Source organism: Hippichthys cyanospilos, chromosome 1, assembly GCF_059441005.1.
Source record: "Hippichthys cyanospilos isolate Australia breed blue-spotted pipefish chromosome 1, RoL_Hcya_1.0, whole genome shotgun sequence".
Classification (NCBI taxonomy): Eukaryota; Metazoa; Chordata; class Actinopteri; order Syngnathiformes; family Syngnathidae; genus Hippichthys; species Hippichthys cyanospilos.
In genome coordinates this window covers 27,700,880-27,718,903 of record NC_142369.1, presented here as the reverse complement: position 1 = coordinate 27,718,903, position 18,024 = coordinate 27,700,880, and the positions used below count along the sequence as shown (strand labels likewise).

Here is an 18,024-nt window from a genome sequence, read left to right as displayed (position 1 = left end):
ATTGCAATTGTTCTCCAGAATGCTGTCCATTATAATAACACAACTGTAGATGCTGGCAAAATTATGGACTTTTCATTTATTTGAGTTTTCATGCATCAGGGAAAAAAATAGGTTTCTCCGAGTTGCCTTTTGGGATACAATTATAAATATCAATGGCAAATTGTTTATTCACATAGCAGCTATTGCAACTGCACAAAATTAATAAATAAAGCATAGCAATAAAAATGTGCAACTTCACAGCAGAATGATGGATGATACCTTAGGTCAGGGGTGGCCAAGCCCGGTCCTCAAGAGCCACTATCCAACTTGTTTTCCATGTTTTCGAATGAGGCGTGGGGCTGGATTGTGGCTCTACAGGACCAAACTTGGCTACCCCTGCCCTGGGTGTGATCCCTCTGAAGCAATTTGAGTCATTTTACTGTTCAGACAGGCTCCAGGAATAGTGGTTCAATGTGAATCAACATGTTAATCGGCAAGATGATTGGGGCCTATTCGAAACACTTTGGCTAAGTGAAAACAACAGGTGTTGAGATTTACCCAGATTTAGTCAAGCAAATATGTTCAACTAATTTTCCTAATTATTTTGATTTTAGCATGTTTGAGATGTGTGTCTCTTCTCCGCCACAAGTGAGTAGGAGGGATGTGGTGTCAGCAGGCTTGAGTCATCTCCACGGCAACCTGACTGGCCATCCTTTGTCTGAGGTGGTTGGCAAAGTCCACCTGTGTCTGGGAGAGCACTTTGTTGATGATCGTCTTTGGGATCCAACCCTGCAAACGACCAAGCCAACAACCAATCGTTAGTTTTAGAAAACTCTCACAGGAGAGTCAATCCATTGCCATGGAAGAAGAAAAAAAGCATCGAAGACGCTAGAGTACCTTTAAATCTATATTTAGCAACCAGGTGAACTTGGTCTTATTCGGGTCTTCGCTGCTGGGCTTCATAACGATACAGGTGGGCCCATTCTCCGCCCTGTCAAACATAATCGTCACTTTTTAGCGTTGCGTAGTCTTGCGGCTCTTTCATTCGTCAGAGCGGCCCCTTACCGGACCACACCCCTCTGCTCGGGCATCATTGGGTGCTGAGTGGAGGTCCCAGCCAGGAAGCAGGTGGAGCCGCGGCGCTTTGCACAACGGACACTGACAAAGTCCCGGGGCCCCACTACGTTGCCAGGTGTGTCTCCTGAGACTTCGTGAGTCACCATTGTGTCCTTGCCGATTTTTTGAAGGATCTGTAGGATGTGAAATTTTAGTTCACCCTCTGGGTTAGGAATTTCTGCAAGATGCCGCCTCACCTTGACCTGCTTCACATTTGGGTTCCACTCGCCCATCTGCTCCAGGTTTCCCACCAGCTCTCCGTAAAGGCTGTCGGGATGTTGCTCTAACAGAACCTCCAGCTTGAACACCTTTCCGATGCCGGGTAACACTTTACTCAAGACTTTGTCTCCGTTTGCCTGAGGGGCATCACAAACGTCACATCGCTCGATAACTCATCCAATCCCAAAGACATACATCTGTCCATACATTTTTTTAAGGGTCCAGACATTCAATACGAGGCGCTTGTATCTATTTATTTACATACTTACTTACGCACCGGTACTGACTTACTACTTACTTATTTCAAGGTTTTGGCGAAACAAGGATGAAAAAAAAGGCTGTTACAAAATGCATTGAGTACTAAAGTAATGGATTATTTAGGTACTTGAGTACTATAGTATTCAATTGAGATGTTTGAGATGGAATGACTAAAGTCATTGATTACTTTGGGTTAATTTAGTTATTTACCTGAAATAATCAATTACCGTAATAACTAAAATAATTGAATGCATAGGGTTACTTTCGCCCTTAAGTAATGATTGACTTTAGTACTTAATTCATTTGGTAGCCGGTATTTTTGACCCTCCTTTAGCCAACAACCTGAAAACAAAGGAAAATCATATATAAATATATACCAAGGACTGGATGCTGGTCTTCTGAAAAACATAAAAAATGTGTTTGGATTGTATGGCTTATGCGTACTGCTCTAAGTTTAAATGTTTGTCAACTATTTTTCCCTTCTACTCCTGAATATTTCATGTAATGCTTCTGGGTGCTGAGTCTTTACTTGTGTAAAGCACATTTGAGTTGCCTTTGGCGATAAATGTGTTCTATAATGCAAATAAAGTTGCCCAGCTTTATTCTCTTCAGGTTCACAGCAGAGGCCAGGTAGTCAATCATGTCCTTGTGAATGAGGGCAATATGGGCAAAGCAGGCATTCATCTCATGCCTGCTCTACAAAAGTCAGCTACATAAACCACTAGACTAGCACTTTGTATTTTTGTTTTACCATGTAATGATGAAATAGTTGTACTGTGCTGACAGCTATTTTTTAGAATATCACTATTAGAATCAAAATCAGAATGATTGAATATTTCGACTCAATAAAAGCCCGTTTTTGGGGGGATATGCAAGTCTTCTGAATAGTCATTGAGACTTAAAGATTTATATTCACACCAGCTGCCACATAATAATTTAGAGAATCATTATGAGGTACAGGAAGGTGGTTCCCAGCTTGATACTCACAGCGACAGTTTCAACAGTCCAGCCTTCCTGCTCACTGAGGATGCCAATGGCTTTCTGCAGCGCTTCTTCTCCTTGTTTCACATAGGACATTTCCTCCTCACTGTATCCGTTCTCCTCCTGAATCGGAGAACCTTACGACAAACGGGTGGGCAAAGCAGTTGAAGGACAGGATAACATTTTTCAAGTTTTCATCTCGGAAACTTGTCGGCGTGTCTATTTGGGTTCAAAGAGAGAATAACTCACTGAGAAGGGAACTTCTTCTCCGGACTTGGTTGATCCAATTACTGGGGCCTGGACCCGCAAGTCGGTCCAGCTCGTGGTGTATGGCCATGATGGCATTCTTTCTTAAACCTCGGCAATGGAGATAAAAAAAACGTTTTTCGAACAAGGTACAGTAAATATATCACATGCAATTTTTGGCATGACTTGAGCTTGGCCAAACACTCAACCTTCATCTTCAATTTTCCACTCACCTCTCATGTTCCTCATATGTCGATAGGAGATGCCAGCGCACAGCTTGAAAGTTGCAGGCAGCATTTTGTTTTTCAGGAATATTTCACTTCAAGAGAACAAAAACTACCTCTGTATTCAGAAAAAGCTTGGCTGTGAATGCTGCCGCGTTGAGTGTGAATTCTGACTTAGGATGTGTGTCTGGGCCAGCGTATATATACGATATGCCCGCAAGGCCACTGTGCTATCTTTGTGTAGATAAAACACACGCACGCACGCACATACACACACACCACCTCCCTCTTCCGAGGTCCATGTCGCCAAGGTCGCTTCGTGAACAAGACGAGCATTTCTCTAACGTTCACAAGTCGTCAGTTAACGTACAGTGCTCAAAACCCACTGTATTGCTCTGGGAGGTCAAAATGAGAGTCACTTGAATATCCATCCCATAGCCTGAAACCTTTGGAGAAAAAGTTCCTGTTTGGTTTGGCCCCATTCTGGCTAACCTTCATTAAAACTGATATTGTTGCCATGGGCCTAAAGTGCATGACATTTGTAATTGATGGCGGCCCATTAACCCTGAGGTTCTGTTTGGGTGGTCTGGAATCTTTGAGTTATCTAACACTCGATTGCCTTGAAAGATGGGCAAAAGTCTTGGGACACCTAAAGTGATAAACCATTGCAAATTTAGGCCACACTCATTCGTTCCTAATGACACTGGCCAATTATTCTACCCGATATAGTACAACAGTTTGCAGAAACCTCAAGCTTGACACTCCTCCAAAAGTAATGAAACAGTGAGTGAAAAACGGACACAGTGTGCTAAAAGGCCTGTTGCAATGTGACAGGTATGTGCAGTGCGTGTGCTCGCACTTTTCCGAAAATGAAATAGAAGGAATATCATTGGCTTGTGTTGACCACCAAGTTCGCTTGGAAAATGGGAAGGAAAAAATTCAAAGCCAAACCAAAATATGGACATGAACATTAGGGTGTTAAAACACAGCTTTTGTTGAATGTAATGGCACCCATACAACAAAAATAGTTTGTGTGTATGTGCGTGCACGTGTGTTTGTCTGTTCACGGAAGACAGCAATTGTTTAATAAAAACTTGATTCAAAGGATCTACCTGCATAAATCATCACATCAGTTAAAACCTATCCCGAGATTTTTTTTAAACAATGAATAGCCTTGAAGTAGTATGACAAATGGAGGATACTTCCTGTAAAAAATACTTTTCATCCTTAACTTGCGAAGTACATTTCAGAGCCTGTACGCTTCAACTTTTTTTTTTTTTTTTTTTTTACCAATAGTAATTTTTTTGCAAGTGTTTTTACTTTTACTCAGGTACCGATTATCTGTGGTTTTACCATTACTGAACTGGTCTGTGGATGATGAACTCCCCAATTCTCTAGCAATTGTACAATGAGAAACATTGTACTTGAACCCACCTTTTTATTTAATGCAAGCACAGGCTTAAATATTAAATCTTATTCACACTAATCCATTTTAAATGTATGTTTCACGCCTAAACATATATTTTTCCTTCCAAACAAAGCAGTCTTTTATTTGCTTGAGACACTTCAAAATAAAAGATTAAATCTAAATATTTTCTCCAGCTGATCATTATAGAAAATGAAAGTCATGTAACCAGGACACGTTCAAATTTTTTTGTTGCCATTTCTTGTCATTTTGCGTTACCAACACCATCTTCATGAATCTGCCTCCACATCACTGAGACTGAATCATTCTCTGGAAAAAAAGATGACCAAAGGCACTCTGTGTTTTGTCAAGCATCTCACATGTTTTGACAGCCTTGTTCAGGCCTCCAAGCGAAAGCAAAACTATCTAACGGTAATATTGGCTCAATGGTCCGCTTGTAAGCTAACATTCGGTGTAAACATTGCATGGAAAGCTGTCAAAAGTCGAGTCATCCGATTAGCGTACGAGGATGTGCGAAAGAAAAGCGGAATCTATTGCTAAATCGCGTCAAAATTCTGGAATCCCCATGACCTGTAACTTGGCGTTCCTCCAATTGGATTATAGAGATTACCCATCAGTCTCTGTGGCCTTCTGCGGGATGGGTGCAAAAGGACCAAATCCAGCCCATAATACTCAATTCATTAAGGGAGTGTGTGAACCCGGTCTGTGACGTACCATTGAGCTCACCAATGATTGCCTTGCTATTTGGAGTACCAAAAGTAAAATGTTTGGAACACAATGTTTCACACTTTATAAAATCGTTAAAAACGATTAAAATGAGCAAACGTTGTAGTGTAATCCCCTGTCATTCACCTTATTACCTTCAATAATGGGACATGGAAATGAAAAAAAAAAGACAAAAAGAAATGATGAAATAAAAAAAACTTTAGAAAATTTGTGTAACGTCCAACAACTTTTTAACTCAACGGAATGAATAATAGTACATACCTTTTCCAATTAGTAAAATTGTTGAGTTAATCTGTATTGTTGTTAATCTGTATTGTCTTATTTGTGGTGAGTTTCTTCCCTGGGACACAGACATGTTTGTTTTATTCACATAGTCTCAATAAAAGTTGTCCATGTGCAGTACCGCCTCCTCAATACAGTATCAAAGAGAGCAAGCCGCATTTTGTGGCGCAGCTCTCCTGCACCCAGAGCTGAACTGGCTATTAGGAGCCCCCGCTGGTTGTATAATAGGGCTAGGTAAACAAATAAACATCGATTTGCATGCAATTTGCATCGTTTTGTCTTTTTTTCGCTTTCGTAAAACAATCAATCTATCCGTAACCCATAAACTCCAGTGATACCGCTTGACTTTTAGAGGTAATACCTCATTTCGCCTGAAGATGGTGCATGCCTCAAATTTGTGGCCACTGCTCAAGATTTGAAAATCACTGAAACGAACTGACTTGGCTACAAATCAAGAGTTTATCCTTCCTCCTGTTACATAAGGCTTGACGCTTTGCTGTGTCATTTGTTGTCATCACAGGTTGACTTTTTCGATTGTTGTTTCTCCATGTACATGTTCTGCCCACTTTTCAATGAAAGGTAACCACATTTCTCCAGATCTTACTTATTTCTCTTTTTTGACAAGATGCCGTCCACGGATAGTTAAAAGTACACTGTCACACACACGCGCACGCGCACACACACACGCACGCACGCACACACACACGATTCAATTCGATTATGGGGTTTCTGATTCGACTCAGAATCTATTTTCGATTCAAAACGATTCAATTAAAAATGATGTTTTTGCCTTAATTCATCGATGTGGAAAGAATAATCATCCTAATTCAGTCTACAGGGAGAAGTCTTTTTTTTTTTTTTTTTTACATTGTCAGTTTGTTCCATCTTTTAGCATATCGGAAGCATTATCATTCACAGTCGTAACATATTATTTAGTACCATAGAGACAGTATTTTCGTGTATGAATATTTGTTCCATGTTAACGCATTTAATTCACAGCTGTGCGTGAGAGAGCGAGGATTGTCATTGTTGACTCATTAAATCAATGAACAGTGAAAGCCGCACAGAAATATTTATCACAGCTTGGGACTCGTGATAGGGAAAAGCCAGTTGCTTACACAATTACCAGATCCGTGACAGTCAAACTCCATTTGTTAGCTGCGGAGTGAAATGTTGCGGTTACATTCGCGGCCGCGTGGCTTTTGTGCGTCATAAGATTTTGCAAAATGCAATAAGACTGCTTTCCATGAGTACGGGGCAGTTGAATTTCATCCATTGCTTGTGTTTGTGTCCACTGTATTAGTGACAGGAACCATTGAGTTAGACATTGTTAAAGACCGCCAGGCCTTCAGCACAATCTGCAGTTGTTGTTCTGTTTCATAATTGAAGAGTTAACAAAATTGATGGATTTCTAACGCAAGCTAGCTGAGGTGCAGTTGCAATGGTCATAAGAGATATCCTGAATATTACTCACGAATGTTCATCATACTGTATTTCCTAAATTTCGACACATTTTTAAACCTTGGAATGTGAATTTTGTCATGGGAAGAACAGAAACACACTGCTCCTTTTTATCTGCTCAATAACTATTCCGTTCAACCTAAATCAACTTGCCTTAATGTGGGGGTTTTGGGGTTTCCAGTTGCAGTTACAGTTCTTGCTTTAGTTTAACTGTAAATATATCGTTGAAAAATAAATTTATTAAAAAAAGTAAAGATAAATAGGGTAAAATAAAAGCCTTTTTGGTCACCTATACACCCCAATATAGCATTTTTGCTGAAATTGCGCGAAATGGCAAATTTCTCTGATCTTTTTCCATTGCTCAAAAATGACATATTTTGTATAGACCACATAAGATGACCTGAGAATAAATACATGCATACATACATACAACACAATGATGCACAGATATCTAGTGGGAGGACAATGCCCCAATCTAAATATGTGCTTGTACAACTTCATTTCAAGGAGTGCAGTGAAGTGTAAAGAGAATGAAATAAAAAGGTATAGTGTCTCACTAATAGATTGTCTATTATACAACAAGGAACAAAGCTGAATGTCTTCTAATGGCCCAAACAGCGACCCCCGCTCATTGTGAATCTCCTCGGTGTGATTGAACGATTTTATCCGCGCTGCACAGTAGCACGATGAAGCTAAATACTAATGCTAATAAAGTTTCGTCACTGAAATGATGGACAAGCTGTTTTGTACAAGTGATGCAACTGGTCACTTCCGCTTGTAAATTGCAGTGCACATCTGAGCATTGCTTGTAAAAGTAATCGTTTTTGTCGACTGATTATGGACAGCGGACTAATGGATTCAGGCCTATTTATTTATTTATGCTTCACAAAATCAGCTTAGGGGCCAGACAATACAATCCCATACTGTATGGACTGATAGGAAAGAGCACTGAATGAAAAGACAAGCGCATCGTGGCGTACTCAAAAGCACAAAAGTTTATTGGGACTTGACACAGTGGGTTTGGTTTTCACATGCACTCAGCACGCCTCCCACAGAAATTTCTTCTCCTCTTGTAGATTTGTCTTGATGAGTTCCCAATGACACAAACATGAGTACGACAGTCAGAAAACACAAGTGCGTACGTCTGCATCATCAGGGAGATCATGCAAACAAGGAGGCACTTCAGTCTGATTCAGATTTTTTTTCTTTTCGTTTTAACAACATGTAGAGAGAAATAGGGAGTTGGGGATCAGACTTGCAGGATGGGTGGATTAATTAAACGCTCTGAAAAAAAAGAAGCAAAATAACATGCTCTTAAAAACAGGAAGACGAGGTGACGCTCGTCCGTTTTAATTGGCTGTGCTGCTGCAGGAAGGCCACTTTATCTTCAAGTTATATCTCGGTTTCTTCCGGCATCTTCCTCTTCCAGACATAAATGAATTGGACCAGATAAAAAAAATGCAGATAAGATCATCCATTCTTGGTTGACATCCTCATCAGAAATAAAATAAGATGAGGCGCCTTTAGACAAGATGAGGCATTTGGAATCATGCCAAGGCAAAAAATACAAAAGCCAGTACATATACAATTGAGGCAGCAATATTACTGAAATGGAAAAGGCATAAAGGGAGAAAGAACACTTAAAATTTCAGATGCTGTGACTTAAGCTGGAGAAAAGCCACATTGCATGGAATTACCAATGCAATCATGTGCCTTAAGAGGTAAACCATTTTTATTTTGGTGGCAAAGAAATAGCAAGATTATCTTACATTGTGCAACTTCTTAGTCAGGCTGAGTGCATGTGCTCCTTTCCACTTCACCGGGACTGTGCAGAAAAAAATCTCAACAAAACAAAATATTTCTGATCCTGTACAGCATTATTTTTATAAATGTCACATTATGCCAACTACAAATTGACACTGTAAACTGAGGGAGATACCTGTGCTGTATATGCTTTACAATAACATCTGTGGAATGAGGTATGCAGAAGCAAAGGGATACAGCTGTCCATACGTACACTTGTCCATGCAATGACAACACATCACGATTCTCACAATGCTGTGCTATTTGTATCCATCTGGCAGATGTGTCGGTATGCAAGCTATGATATGCCTGGAGGCTTCCATATCGTTACCTTGCTAAAATAATGGCCTCTGTCATCTTTTTGACACTAGATTTATATATATGCACACATACTTTTTTTCCTTAAACATCACCTCAGGATGCTAAAATCGATTGGCATTGACATTATTACTGATGGATATTCGGTGTTTGGGTCATTTTTTTGTATTTCTGGGAAAATAAAAAGAAAAAAAAGACTTCGGCCATTATTTTAGGAATGTGACGATATAGAGAATGTGTCCATTACAATGAGAAAACAGCCCAGATACTGATCTCACGTGATTTAAAATGATATCTTCAGACCACTAAATCAATATCGCACGACTGATCTGTAATCTTTGGTCTGTATGTAGACGAGGCGATACTTATGAGCTGAGGTTGTCGACGTGGCGGCCTGTTCTGAATGTTAAGGAGTAATGTGAGGTAAGACAGGTGGAAAATGCAGAGAAAGTATTGTCAGTGTTACACAGATGGTGTCACTATATATAGATGGATAACTATTAGGTACAGGCCAGGAAGTAAAAGACTATGTTTTTGGAAAAAGAAACATCACCAGGCCCTATTTTCTATTCCTTGATCCCCTGAAAAAATATTAGCTTAGTTTCTATCCTTTTAACTCTTTCATCAACACATGTGGCTCTGTTCTTTGTCCAACAATCCTGAGGGTAAGAGGATTTGTCCTAATATCTCAAAGCATCTTTGACCATCTCTATAACAATATGGCCCGGGTACGCCCAACCTTCCCCTCCCCTTTCCCTATAGGCTGACCAATGAGACTTTTGACAGTCTCAGGACCCGACTGTGAACTATTTAGCAGCGGGGTATAAATCCTCAGAGCTTCTTTCCTTTATGGCTCCCATGCTGCAGGTGCACCACTAGGGGGCAGAGTTGGACATAGAGTCCACGGAGTTTACGCTGGAAGACTGCACGCGGCTGTGAGAGATAGACACCTCTGGGTGCTAAAGCGGCCAAGAAAAGATTGACGTTAGAATTGCGGTTTGGATCACGAAATGCAAGCCCAACTATTTCTACGTACGTGCCTCCTGAAGATCCTGTCCAGCAGGCTCCGTCTGGGAGGCTCTGGAGGTTGATTCCAGTCAAGGTCTGGGGGTCTCGTCCCTTGAGGGCCAAACACATTCAGATCTCGGAAACACTCCGTTTCTATCATCTGGAGAAGAGAGGAAACCTTTGGCCTATTACAAAAATTGGATCCATCGTTGATAATCACTTCATGTGTACGTCACAGCAAAAAATAAAAATAAAGAAACTTTACTGAGCGACTTCTGAAGCTACGGTACTGCGCAACATTTTTCTTTCTTTTTTTTTTTTTGAGAAATGGGTTCATCAAGGGACACACTCTCACCTCATTCTGCCATGGGATGGAAACACTGCCAGTAGCAAATTTGGAGTAGAAGTCATTGTCAGTTTGGTCCAAATTTACACCCTTGACTGTGGAGAACTGTTCAATGTCCAACACGTCCTTACAGTAGACTGCCCGAGGCTGCAAAACATCAAAAACTGTAAAAAGGATGAGATGAAATGCAAGTTTTTCTTGACCATAAAAAAGAACCTTGAAAATTAGGGAATGCTTCATTCACATACACCACGTATGTACAGTATTAGCGACAACTTTACGTACCGCTCAATGACCCTCTTTCATGTCCGATGGGCTACAAACATACCGTTAAATAAATAGTTACTATAGATATTAGATCGAATATTTTTGGTATTAATTCAATTAAATAGTTTTTTTTTTGCTTGGTGGAAAACAAATATAAACAAACACAAAAGACCAAATAATGTTTCCAACTTATTATGAATGAACGTTTTTTTATATACTTTTGATAATCACTTTTTTCATTTTTCCACAAGTTTTTCCTTATAAATTGAGTTTGAGGTTAAATGACGTCAGAACCGCAGAACACACATTTGAGTGGGCCTGGTTTGTTAAAACGTGATCAGTCGAAAGTGCAACTGTGACAGGCTGTCAGCATCAAAGCTTTCTGTTTACATCTATTAAACTACCTTTGAAAAGTAACCCGACTGCTCTCGCCAGCCAATAGAGAGCACACGAACGCTGCTTACTTGTGGCTGATTCAAGCTGCGCTAATTCCTAGCAACAGGCCACATACAATAAAACGTCAGTTGATTGAATTTGTTGCGAATTGCTTTAGGGAACCACTACAAAATAAAACTATTCAAGTAAAAAAAAAACCCAAAACATTTGCATCCATACACTATTTGGTAAGGTCACATTTATTTTGAAGTCTCTCCATGTTTGCGAGCATGTTTTACTGTCATGCAGAGCAGTAACAAGCAGCGGCAAGCATTAAAAAGCAGTGCGTTCTCCTGTGTACTTCATTCCCCCAAACCCAGAAATCTTGTGACGGTCTAAGATAGCAAGAGCTCATCGGATCCCTAATAAATAATAACACCTTTTATTTAATTTTATTTTTTAAACACAAGGCTGCAAATGATGAACTTTTGTCTCGGGGGAACGATGCATCAAACTACTCACATCAGGCACAAACGGGGGATCCACTATTCCCGCCTCTAGCCTCTTGAAGTTGATGTTTTTGAAGAAGGAGTGGACCTTGACCTCTGCAGCTTTGTCCCCCTGGCATCCCATCCTCTGCCTTGGGTCTTTGGTGAGCAGCTAGGATAGTTTGAAGGAAAAATGTACTCTATGACTACATGATTCACTGTCTACCGGTCTGCATGTGAAGCTTTTTCCGTCAAGTCCTCACCCTTCGACAGATTTCCTTGCTGTCCTCTGTAAACTTGTCATTGTACTCTTCCTCTTCCTCTTGCACCCTCCTCTCCACCTCCTCCCGCTTCACTCGCTCTTTGCGGGCACGAAAGGGCGATCGACCGGCCGTCATCTCGTATATGAGGCAGCCCAGTCCCCACCAATCAGGACTCATTCCATACTTTTCATTGTTAATCACTTCCGGAGCTAAGCATGAACAATTAGGTGATCAGATGAAAAACTTGCGATGCGTAAATCGAGAAGTTAATCGGACTGAAACTTACCCATGTAGCCCACCGTCCCCACCCTTCCTCTGATTAACTCCCCTTCAGGCACTTTAATAGCGAGGCCCAGGTCAGAAATGCGGATGTGTCCTGCAGTACAATAAAAATGTTCAAGCTTAACAAGGGTGCAACAAAACAAAACACCTAGTGAAATGCTGGATGCACCCTGGCCTGATTGTCAGTCTAAATACAGGACATATAGATAAAACAACCACTGCTTGAGACTGTTAATAAGCATCATGACTTATATTTTATTAGATCACCTAAAAATTACAAAAACATACTTGTGCAGATGTGAGTGTAACAAAATCCATTATATTTAGGAAGGAGTTTTGTAGGTCACTTGTTTTCAGAAATCTTGCCAGGTTTAATCTTCCAGCCTTATTGAGATAATTTTGTTTAAAGAACGTAAAAATATGACTCACGCTCATTCAATATATCAACAAATGGCCTGAGATTTTTACAACACTACAGACACACTTTGAAACTACATGACATTACGAAGTCTTGACATCATCCGTTTGACATTGCGTTCTTGTGTCAAAACTGTACACTGAAATCAGAAAACTGAACTGATCATGCTTCAAAACCCACCATTGTCATCAAGTAGGATGTTCTCCGGTTTTAAATCTCTGAAAGAAAGAAAAAAAAAATACAGAGAACCCCAAATAAATATGTTCTCCTAAATCAAATCAATTACAGATGTGATCATGACATTAAACACACTCGTCATGGGCGCAAAGTTCAACAAATTTCATGATTCGTTTGAACTGTTCCTTTTCCGGGATGGATTAAATATGTACATTTGTGAGCATGTTTTGGATGTTCTTATCCAAACGTGGCCAAAAATTGATGAAATACTGTGTATGGAGACACAAGTAAAGCACATTTTACAGTTTGACAAAATGTTTATGGCCTATTTCTAGATGCATATTTATGCAAACCTTAGATCACAACTCTAAATATCATCTTTAGATTTATACCTGTAGACAATGGACTCCCTATGGAGATGCTGGAGACCACAACATATCTGAGCAGCATAAAACTGGACCCTGTCTTTGTCAAAGCCCGGCGTGCCCATGTTGTAGATGTGAAACTTTAGGTCTCCACCATTCATGATGGTCAGCACCAGACAAAGAGCGTCTTTGGTCTCGTACGCATAAGCTAAACTCACCTAGAGGCCAGAGGAATATGTTCAGTGGTTTCAAGTGGATCGGACGCCAACAGGTGCTGGTTTTTTTCATGTTTACTCACAACAAATCTACTGTTAACTTTCTCCAAGATCTGCTTTTCGTTGAGTGCCATCGACTCTCCTTTCCTCTTCTTTATCCTCTTCTTCTCCAGCTTCTTGCAAGCATACATCTTTCCTGTCGCTCGAACTTGACAGGCACACACCTGTGACAAAAAAAAGTGCATCACAGATTTTGGGGAAGTTCAGCGTGACACCATGAAAAGCACAAAGCAACTTCCGATACAACCTCTTTGGATGAGTGTGGGATGGTTAGAACATACAATCCAAATCATATCTCACCTGTGGGACTATTACAGAGACTCTGAGCCATTTTTTCATCCCGAATCAGAGACATTTGACTTCACATTGACTTTTCACAAATCTAGTAGAAATTCTCTCTCAGAAATGTTGTAGTATATTTTTAATGTTTTACATTTGTAGAATCATATTACTTTTGTAGGATATGTCAAACTGGTGACTCTTACCTCTCCAAATCCTCCCTTCCCCAGCACTCGGTACTGTCTGAAAGTGTCTTTAGTGATTGGTTGCCTGACAAAACACAGACACAGGAAAACCCATTAATACATGCTCATATACTGTATTATTGATTAGGGCAGAGATATTATCTGCAGAACTCAATACCATCCTGAGTCTGTTTCCTGTGCACAGGGCGGGGCCTCTTGCGTGCAATTTTACTTTCCAGACAACGGATATGATCAAGGATGCTCTGAGAGCCTGCTGTTTACTCGGAGCTGCATCGGATACGGTGCTTGCTCTGCATCAGAGATGTTCCTGCCAAGAGTGATCAACTCCTATTAGGAGCGTCCACAAGTCGGCTGCTGTCTTCTAAATCCAGCTTGTTGCATGTTTTTCTTTGGCCAGGATAAAAATACAACACTTTACAGGTGGTCACTTGATGTAGCAATGTTCTTTTTATGTATGTGCAGCCATTTCTTAATTAACAGGCTAATTTGTATTTCATGGTAAGTGGGTGCCATCACCATTTTGTTTGGTGGACTGTACTATTCATCCCAAAGTGACTCAAGCAGAATGAAAATTCTTTGGCCACATCAAACTCCATATTCTCTTTTTGTAAGAGCTTACTGAGTGTATTGGACCTACTATTTAGTTTTGCCATGAGATAGAAAAAGGCGAGTTTTCTTTGAGGAAGAATTTGTGTTGTGTTGTTGCTGTTCGCGTGTGTTGTTTTTGTCTGTTTTTGCTCTTGAGTATTACTCCACTACACCCAAAAAAGGCTGTCAAATAGTGCTGTATATGATTGGAAATCTGGCTGAATTAGAATCCTTAGCTTTGTATGCTATATTTCCATCACACTGGAGGTCAATGGAGGCGACTGAATTTTTAAGTTTAATTAATGATTTGGGGCTAACCTGGATAGCTTCCATTTAATTTCCAAAACACTTGGACAGTTGACTAAACCATTAATGACCCACATGAATAGTGTGAGTAGTAAAAACAACAACAACAACAAAAAAACCCCAATAGAATAGTATGTGCACGATCACACTCAAAGGGCCAGGTGAGAATTGAAAATGGAGCGGTATTTGTTGTTGTTTTATGTACAGCAAAGCAAAAACTTTGCTTGGGAAAGCGTCAAAAATTCACAGAAGTTTGTTGTTTTATTATTTTCGGTCTGGCCCACACCATATCCCCCACAAATAGTGGGGTTCCACCGCATAAACCTCAGGAACTGACCTTTCCAGCATCTTCCACTGCAGGAAGCGGTCAAAGTACATGCTGTTCTCAAAGTCTGCAAATGGAGCCCCGCTCAGGTAGTCATGTAAAGCTCTGGTTCCAAAAACAAGGGTGGGGCTCAGTCATCACAGTAACACAGTAAGACTATGCTTTATAAACTGTGCATGTGAAACGCGGTGGGTGTTAAGTAAAAAAGGTGAGTCCAGCAGACAGGTTGAAGGCTGTACGGTGAAGATGGAGAGGTGACTCACTTGCGGCAGTTGCTGAAGATCTCTTTACATGGACTGAGCTCGAGGTTCTCTCGACACTGATCTGCAAAGACCTCTGCAATGTCCACACGCTGAGGTGACTACATCAACACATGTATATACAATAAACTTGATCAAAACATGCGCTCCTCAAACAGGACCATGTTAATCTTCATGTTTTTTGTATACATCAAATTAAGACAATGACAGCTGAAAGGAAATGGAAAAAAAAATCTCACCTGTTTAGAAAGAAAGGTCTTGAGGATCTGGTCCCCTCTGCTTTTCCTTTTTTCATCAGGCGTCACCTCGTAATCTTCCTGTACGAGCAAATGAATCACATCGCTAACAACACTTAGAGCATGCATTCTATCATCCTGCCTTACCTTTGCGTTGATGAAATTATTAGCATTAAGTTAGTAATTGAATGAGAGAGCCTACCCAATCGCAAAGACCACCAAGTAATGTGCAGGTCACTCGTCAGACATTTTTTTGTAAAACCTGGGCTGGTTTACTGCTAATCTCAGGGCAAACAACTATTCACACCTACAGACAAGTTACAACCTTCATATATTAATGTACTGAGAAGGTGGGGAAGGACAGAATACTCAGGGAAAACCCAAACAAGCCCAGGAAGGATCGTGGAAAACAATTGCTCCACAGAAAAATTGCTCCTCAAATTTAATAAATGATTCACAAAGCCGCGCTGCAAGCCTTGAATGTAATGGTTGTAGCGGAATGAGGCTCATATACACTTGTGCTCAAGTTTTGATTCCCTAGAGGGATGGACACTTACGAGCACAGCTTTATGCCTGTTATTACCTGGGCAGAAATGCCCAGAGGACTTTAATAAAGCTGTCAATCGTATGTACAGTGACTTGACAGAAAAAAGAAAAAAATAATTTACGTAATTGATGAATGAATCCGTAGTGTTGCCAACTAACAGCATTTTAGCAGGGAAATTCCTTAAACTTGGTGTGAATTAACTTTCACATTTGTTCCATTGTTCTCCGGAGAGGAGTGATTTTGCTTCAAATATGGTGCCGCTGCCATTAAAAATCCAGCCTATGGAGTGTTCAGAAAGAATAGAAGATGGACCCATAATACAGGGTTTCCATTAAGAAAAACGATCAATTTGATAATGGCAGAATGTTTTCAATGCCGGTGTGCAAAAATCTAGTCAACTTGAAACTAAGTTGGAAAAAAGGTTAGGAAATGCTTATGTAAAGTACAGCACAGTAGACAGCCTTACTTTTGATGAAACGCAGTATTCTTCTTCTATGTATGGTCTATTTCAAACACAATTCGAATAGAAAAAAACAAACAAAAAAATGTAGGGAGAGGGGTGCGCACATGAAGCAGCCCAGACAAACCAGACAGGCTGATTACGCACTGAATATCTTATACGGTATAAGTTCATTTCACATTTAAATTGTGATCCACATATTTTAATGACATTTACAAATTTCAAGAAAAGTACATGCAGTATTACCACACAGTCTATGATGTCACTGAATAATGCCTCCTTGGTGTTTCCACATTTAGTTAAAGATTGTGCAAAATGGGTGTGTCAAAAGTCTGGATGGGAGAAACCGCGTAGATGAAAGTTGTGTAGTTCCAGGCGCTTTAAAAAAAAACAAAAAAAAACTTGTGCACAAACAGAGAGTATGGCCCAAAATGCGTTTGTGGTTGTCACTCTCGCAAACAGAGCGCACGTGGCTGTGTGTCGAGACATACATTATGCTACCATTCGCAGACGGGCATGACTGTTAAAGGTTGCGCATATTGGGCGCCTCAGAGACGTGAAAAGAACTCTGACGCATTTCAGAGTGAGCGCTTTTAACTTTCAATGAGAAAAAAGTGAGGCGGAGATCAGCAAAGCAGTCGGGCTGTACACTGGCCTGACACTGTCTATCAGTAGCTTTTTCCCCCCAACAAAGCCCAGTGTTGCCTGGCAACCACACAGAAAACACGGCAGGATTCCTCGGGGTCCTGGAGTGTCAGTGTGTCACACCAGCGTCACCATCTTTCCACCATAAAACACGCGCGCACACAAGCGCATGCGTGCACACACAAGCGTGCGCACACACACACACACACACACGTATACATTCAGTATATACACACATAAGCCTGGGGATTTAAGCTTTAAAAAGCAGCAGGGTCACTGACAATTCAGAACAAGGCAGAAAGGAGATACAGCTTGTATATGCTATCACGTGCCGAATATTAAGAACACTAGTAATCTGCTGACTGAATGTGACTGACATGAACAACATAATAGGAATAAATCAAAATATGATGAAACAATGAAAAGAATGAATGTAAATGCATTGTAGTTTTAAACTAAATTACTTTCCATTCATCTAATAAGGAATTGGCAAGTGAGAATGCTCATGACGTAAAAGCTTCAATTACTTGACCAGATTACCTCACCTGACCTCAACTTCTCTCTAAAATGGAATCATTTACATTGTAGGAGCTCAGTCAAATGGACACAGCGCCCCTCTAACCTTTTGAAGGGGAATCCGGCACGCATGCACAAAATGCGGGTGCCCTTTCTAGTGGAACCCCTGAGCACATTCCTTCCTCTGTCGCACAAACTGTATGAAGCCCTCTCTACTCCAAATGGTGACGCCGACTGTTTAATGGCTTTTCATAATGAAAATGACACAGTATGTGAAAATAAACAAGTTTCACGCCTGACCAATTTCCCTCGTGAGACAGGATCATCAAAGTGCGACCAAAATAATACAAAGG

General features: G+C 40.5%; 2 protein-coding genes across 3 annotated transcripts in view; both read right to left on the bottom strand.

The window, feature by feature from the left end:
• Positions 1 to 50: 50 nt before the first annotated feature.
• Positions 51 to 3,213, bottom strand: star (steroidogenic acute regulatory protein). Its single transcript, XM_088426965.1, has 7 exons — positions 3,033 to 3,213; positions 2,803 to 2,910; positions 2,560 to 2,690; positions 1,293 to 1,451; positions 1,045 to 1,229; positions 877 to 970; positions 51 to 768 (listed from the first exon to the last, which is right to left on the bottom strand). The coding sequence occupies exons 1-7, from the start codon at positions 3,094 to 3,096 to the stop codon at positions 649 to 651; spliced, it is 861 nt and encodes a 286-aa protein (XP_088283091.1). The 5' UTR covers positions 3,097 to 3,213; the 3' UTR covers positions 51 to 648.
• A 4,677-nt stretch (positions 3,214 to 7,890) lies between these two features.
• Positions 7,891 to 18,024, bottom strand: part of grk5l (G protein-coupled receptor kinase 5 like) — a 30,783-nt gene continuing 20,649 nt past the window's right edge. Inside the window, exons 4-16 of one of the 2 annotated variants that reach the window (XM_088416988.1) lie at positions 15,507 to 15,584; positions 15,271 to 15,368; positions 15,020 to 15,112; positions 13,789 to 13,852; positions 13,327 to 13,467; positions 13,056 to 13,246; positions 12,667 to 12,704; positions 12,073 to 12,162; positions 11,787 to 11,995; positions 11,558 to 11,695; positions 10,403 to 10,540; positions 10,076 to 10,207; positions 7,891 to 9,998 (exon numbers count right to left, since the gene is read on the bottom strand). In XM_088416988.1, coding sequence (XP_088273114.1) covers positions 9,915 to 9,998; positions 10,076 to 10,207; positions 10,403 to 10,540; positions 11,558 to 11,695; positions 11,787 to 11,995; positions 12,073 to 12,162; positions 12,667 to 12,704; positions 13,056 to 13,246; positions 13,327 to 13,467; positions 13,789 to 13,852; positions 15,020 to 15,112; positions 15,271 to 15,368; positions 15,507 to 15,584 — 1,494 coding nt within the window. In that variant the 3' untranslated portion in view covers positions 7,891 to 9,914. The remainder of the gene's footprint in view (positions 9,999 to 10,075; positions 10,208 to 10,402; positions 10,541 to 11,557; positions 11,696 to 11,786; positions 11,996 to 12,072; positions 12,163 to 12,666; positions 12,705 to 13,055; positions 13,247 to 13,326; positions 13,468 to 13,788; positions 13,853 to 15,019; positions 15,113 to 15,270; positions 15,369 to 15,506; positions 15,585 to 18,024) is intronic. The other variant, XM_088416997.1, reaches the window with a different exon arrangement.

Excerpts from the sequence above, each read along its gene's own strand:
- star (XM_088426965.1), bottom strand. The coding sequence starts at position 3,096 with ATGCTGCCTGCAACTTTCAAGCTGTGCGCTGGCATCTCCTATCGACAT. Across the intron at positions 2,911-3,032 it reads ACATATGAGGAACATGAGAG|GTTTAAGAAAGAATGCCATC; the intron begins GTGAGTGGAAAA and ends TCCATTGCCGAG. Across the intron at positions 1,230-1,292 it reads CAAATGTGAAGCAGGTCAAG|ATCCTTCAAAAAATCGGCAA; the intron begins GTGAGGCGGCAT and ends CACATCCTACAG.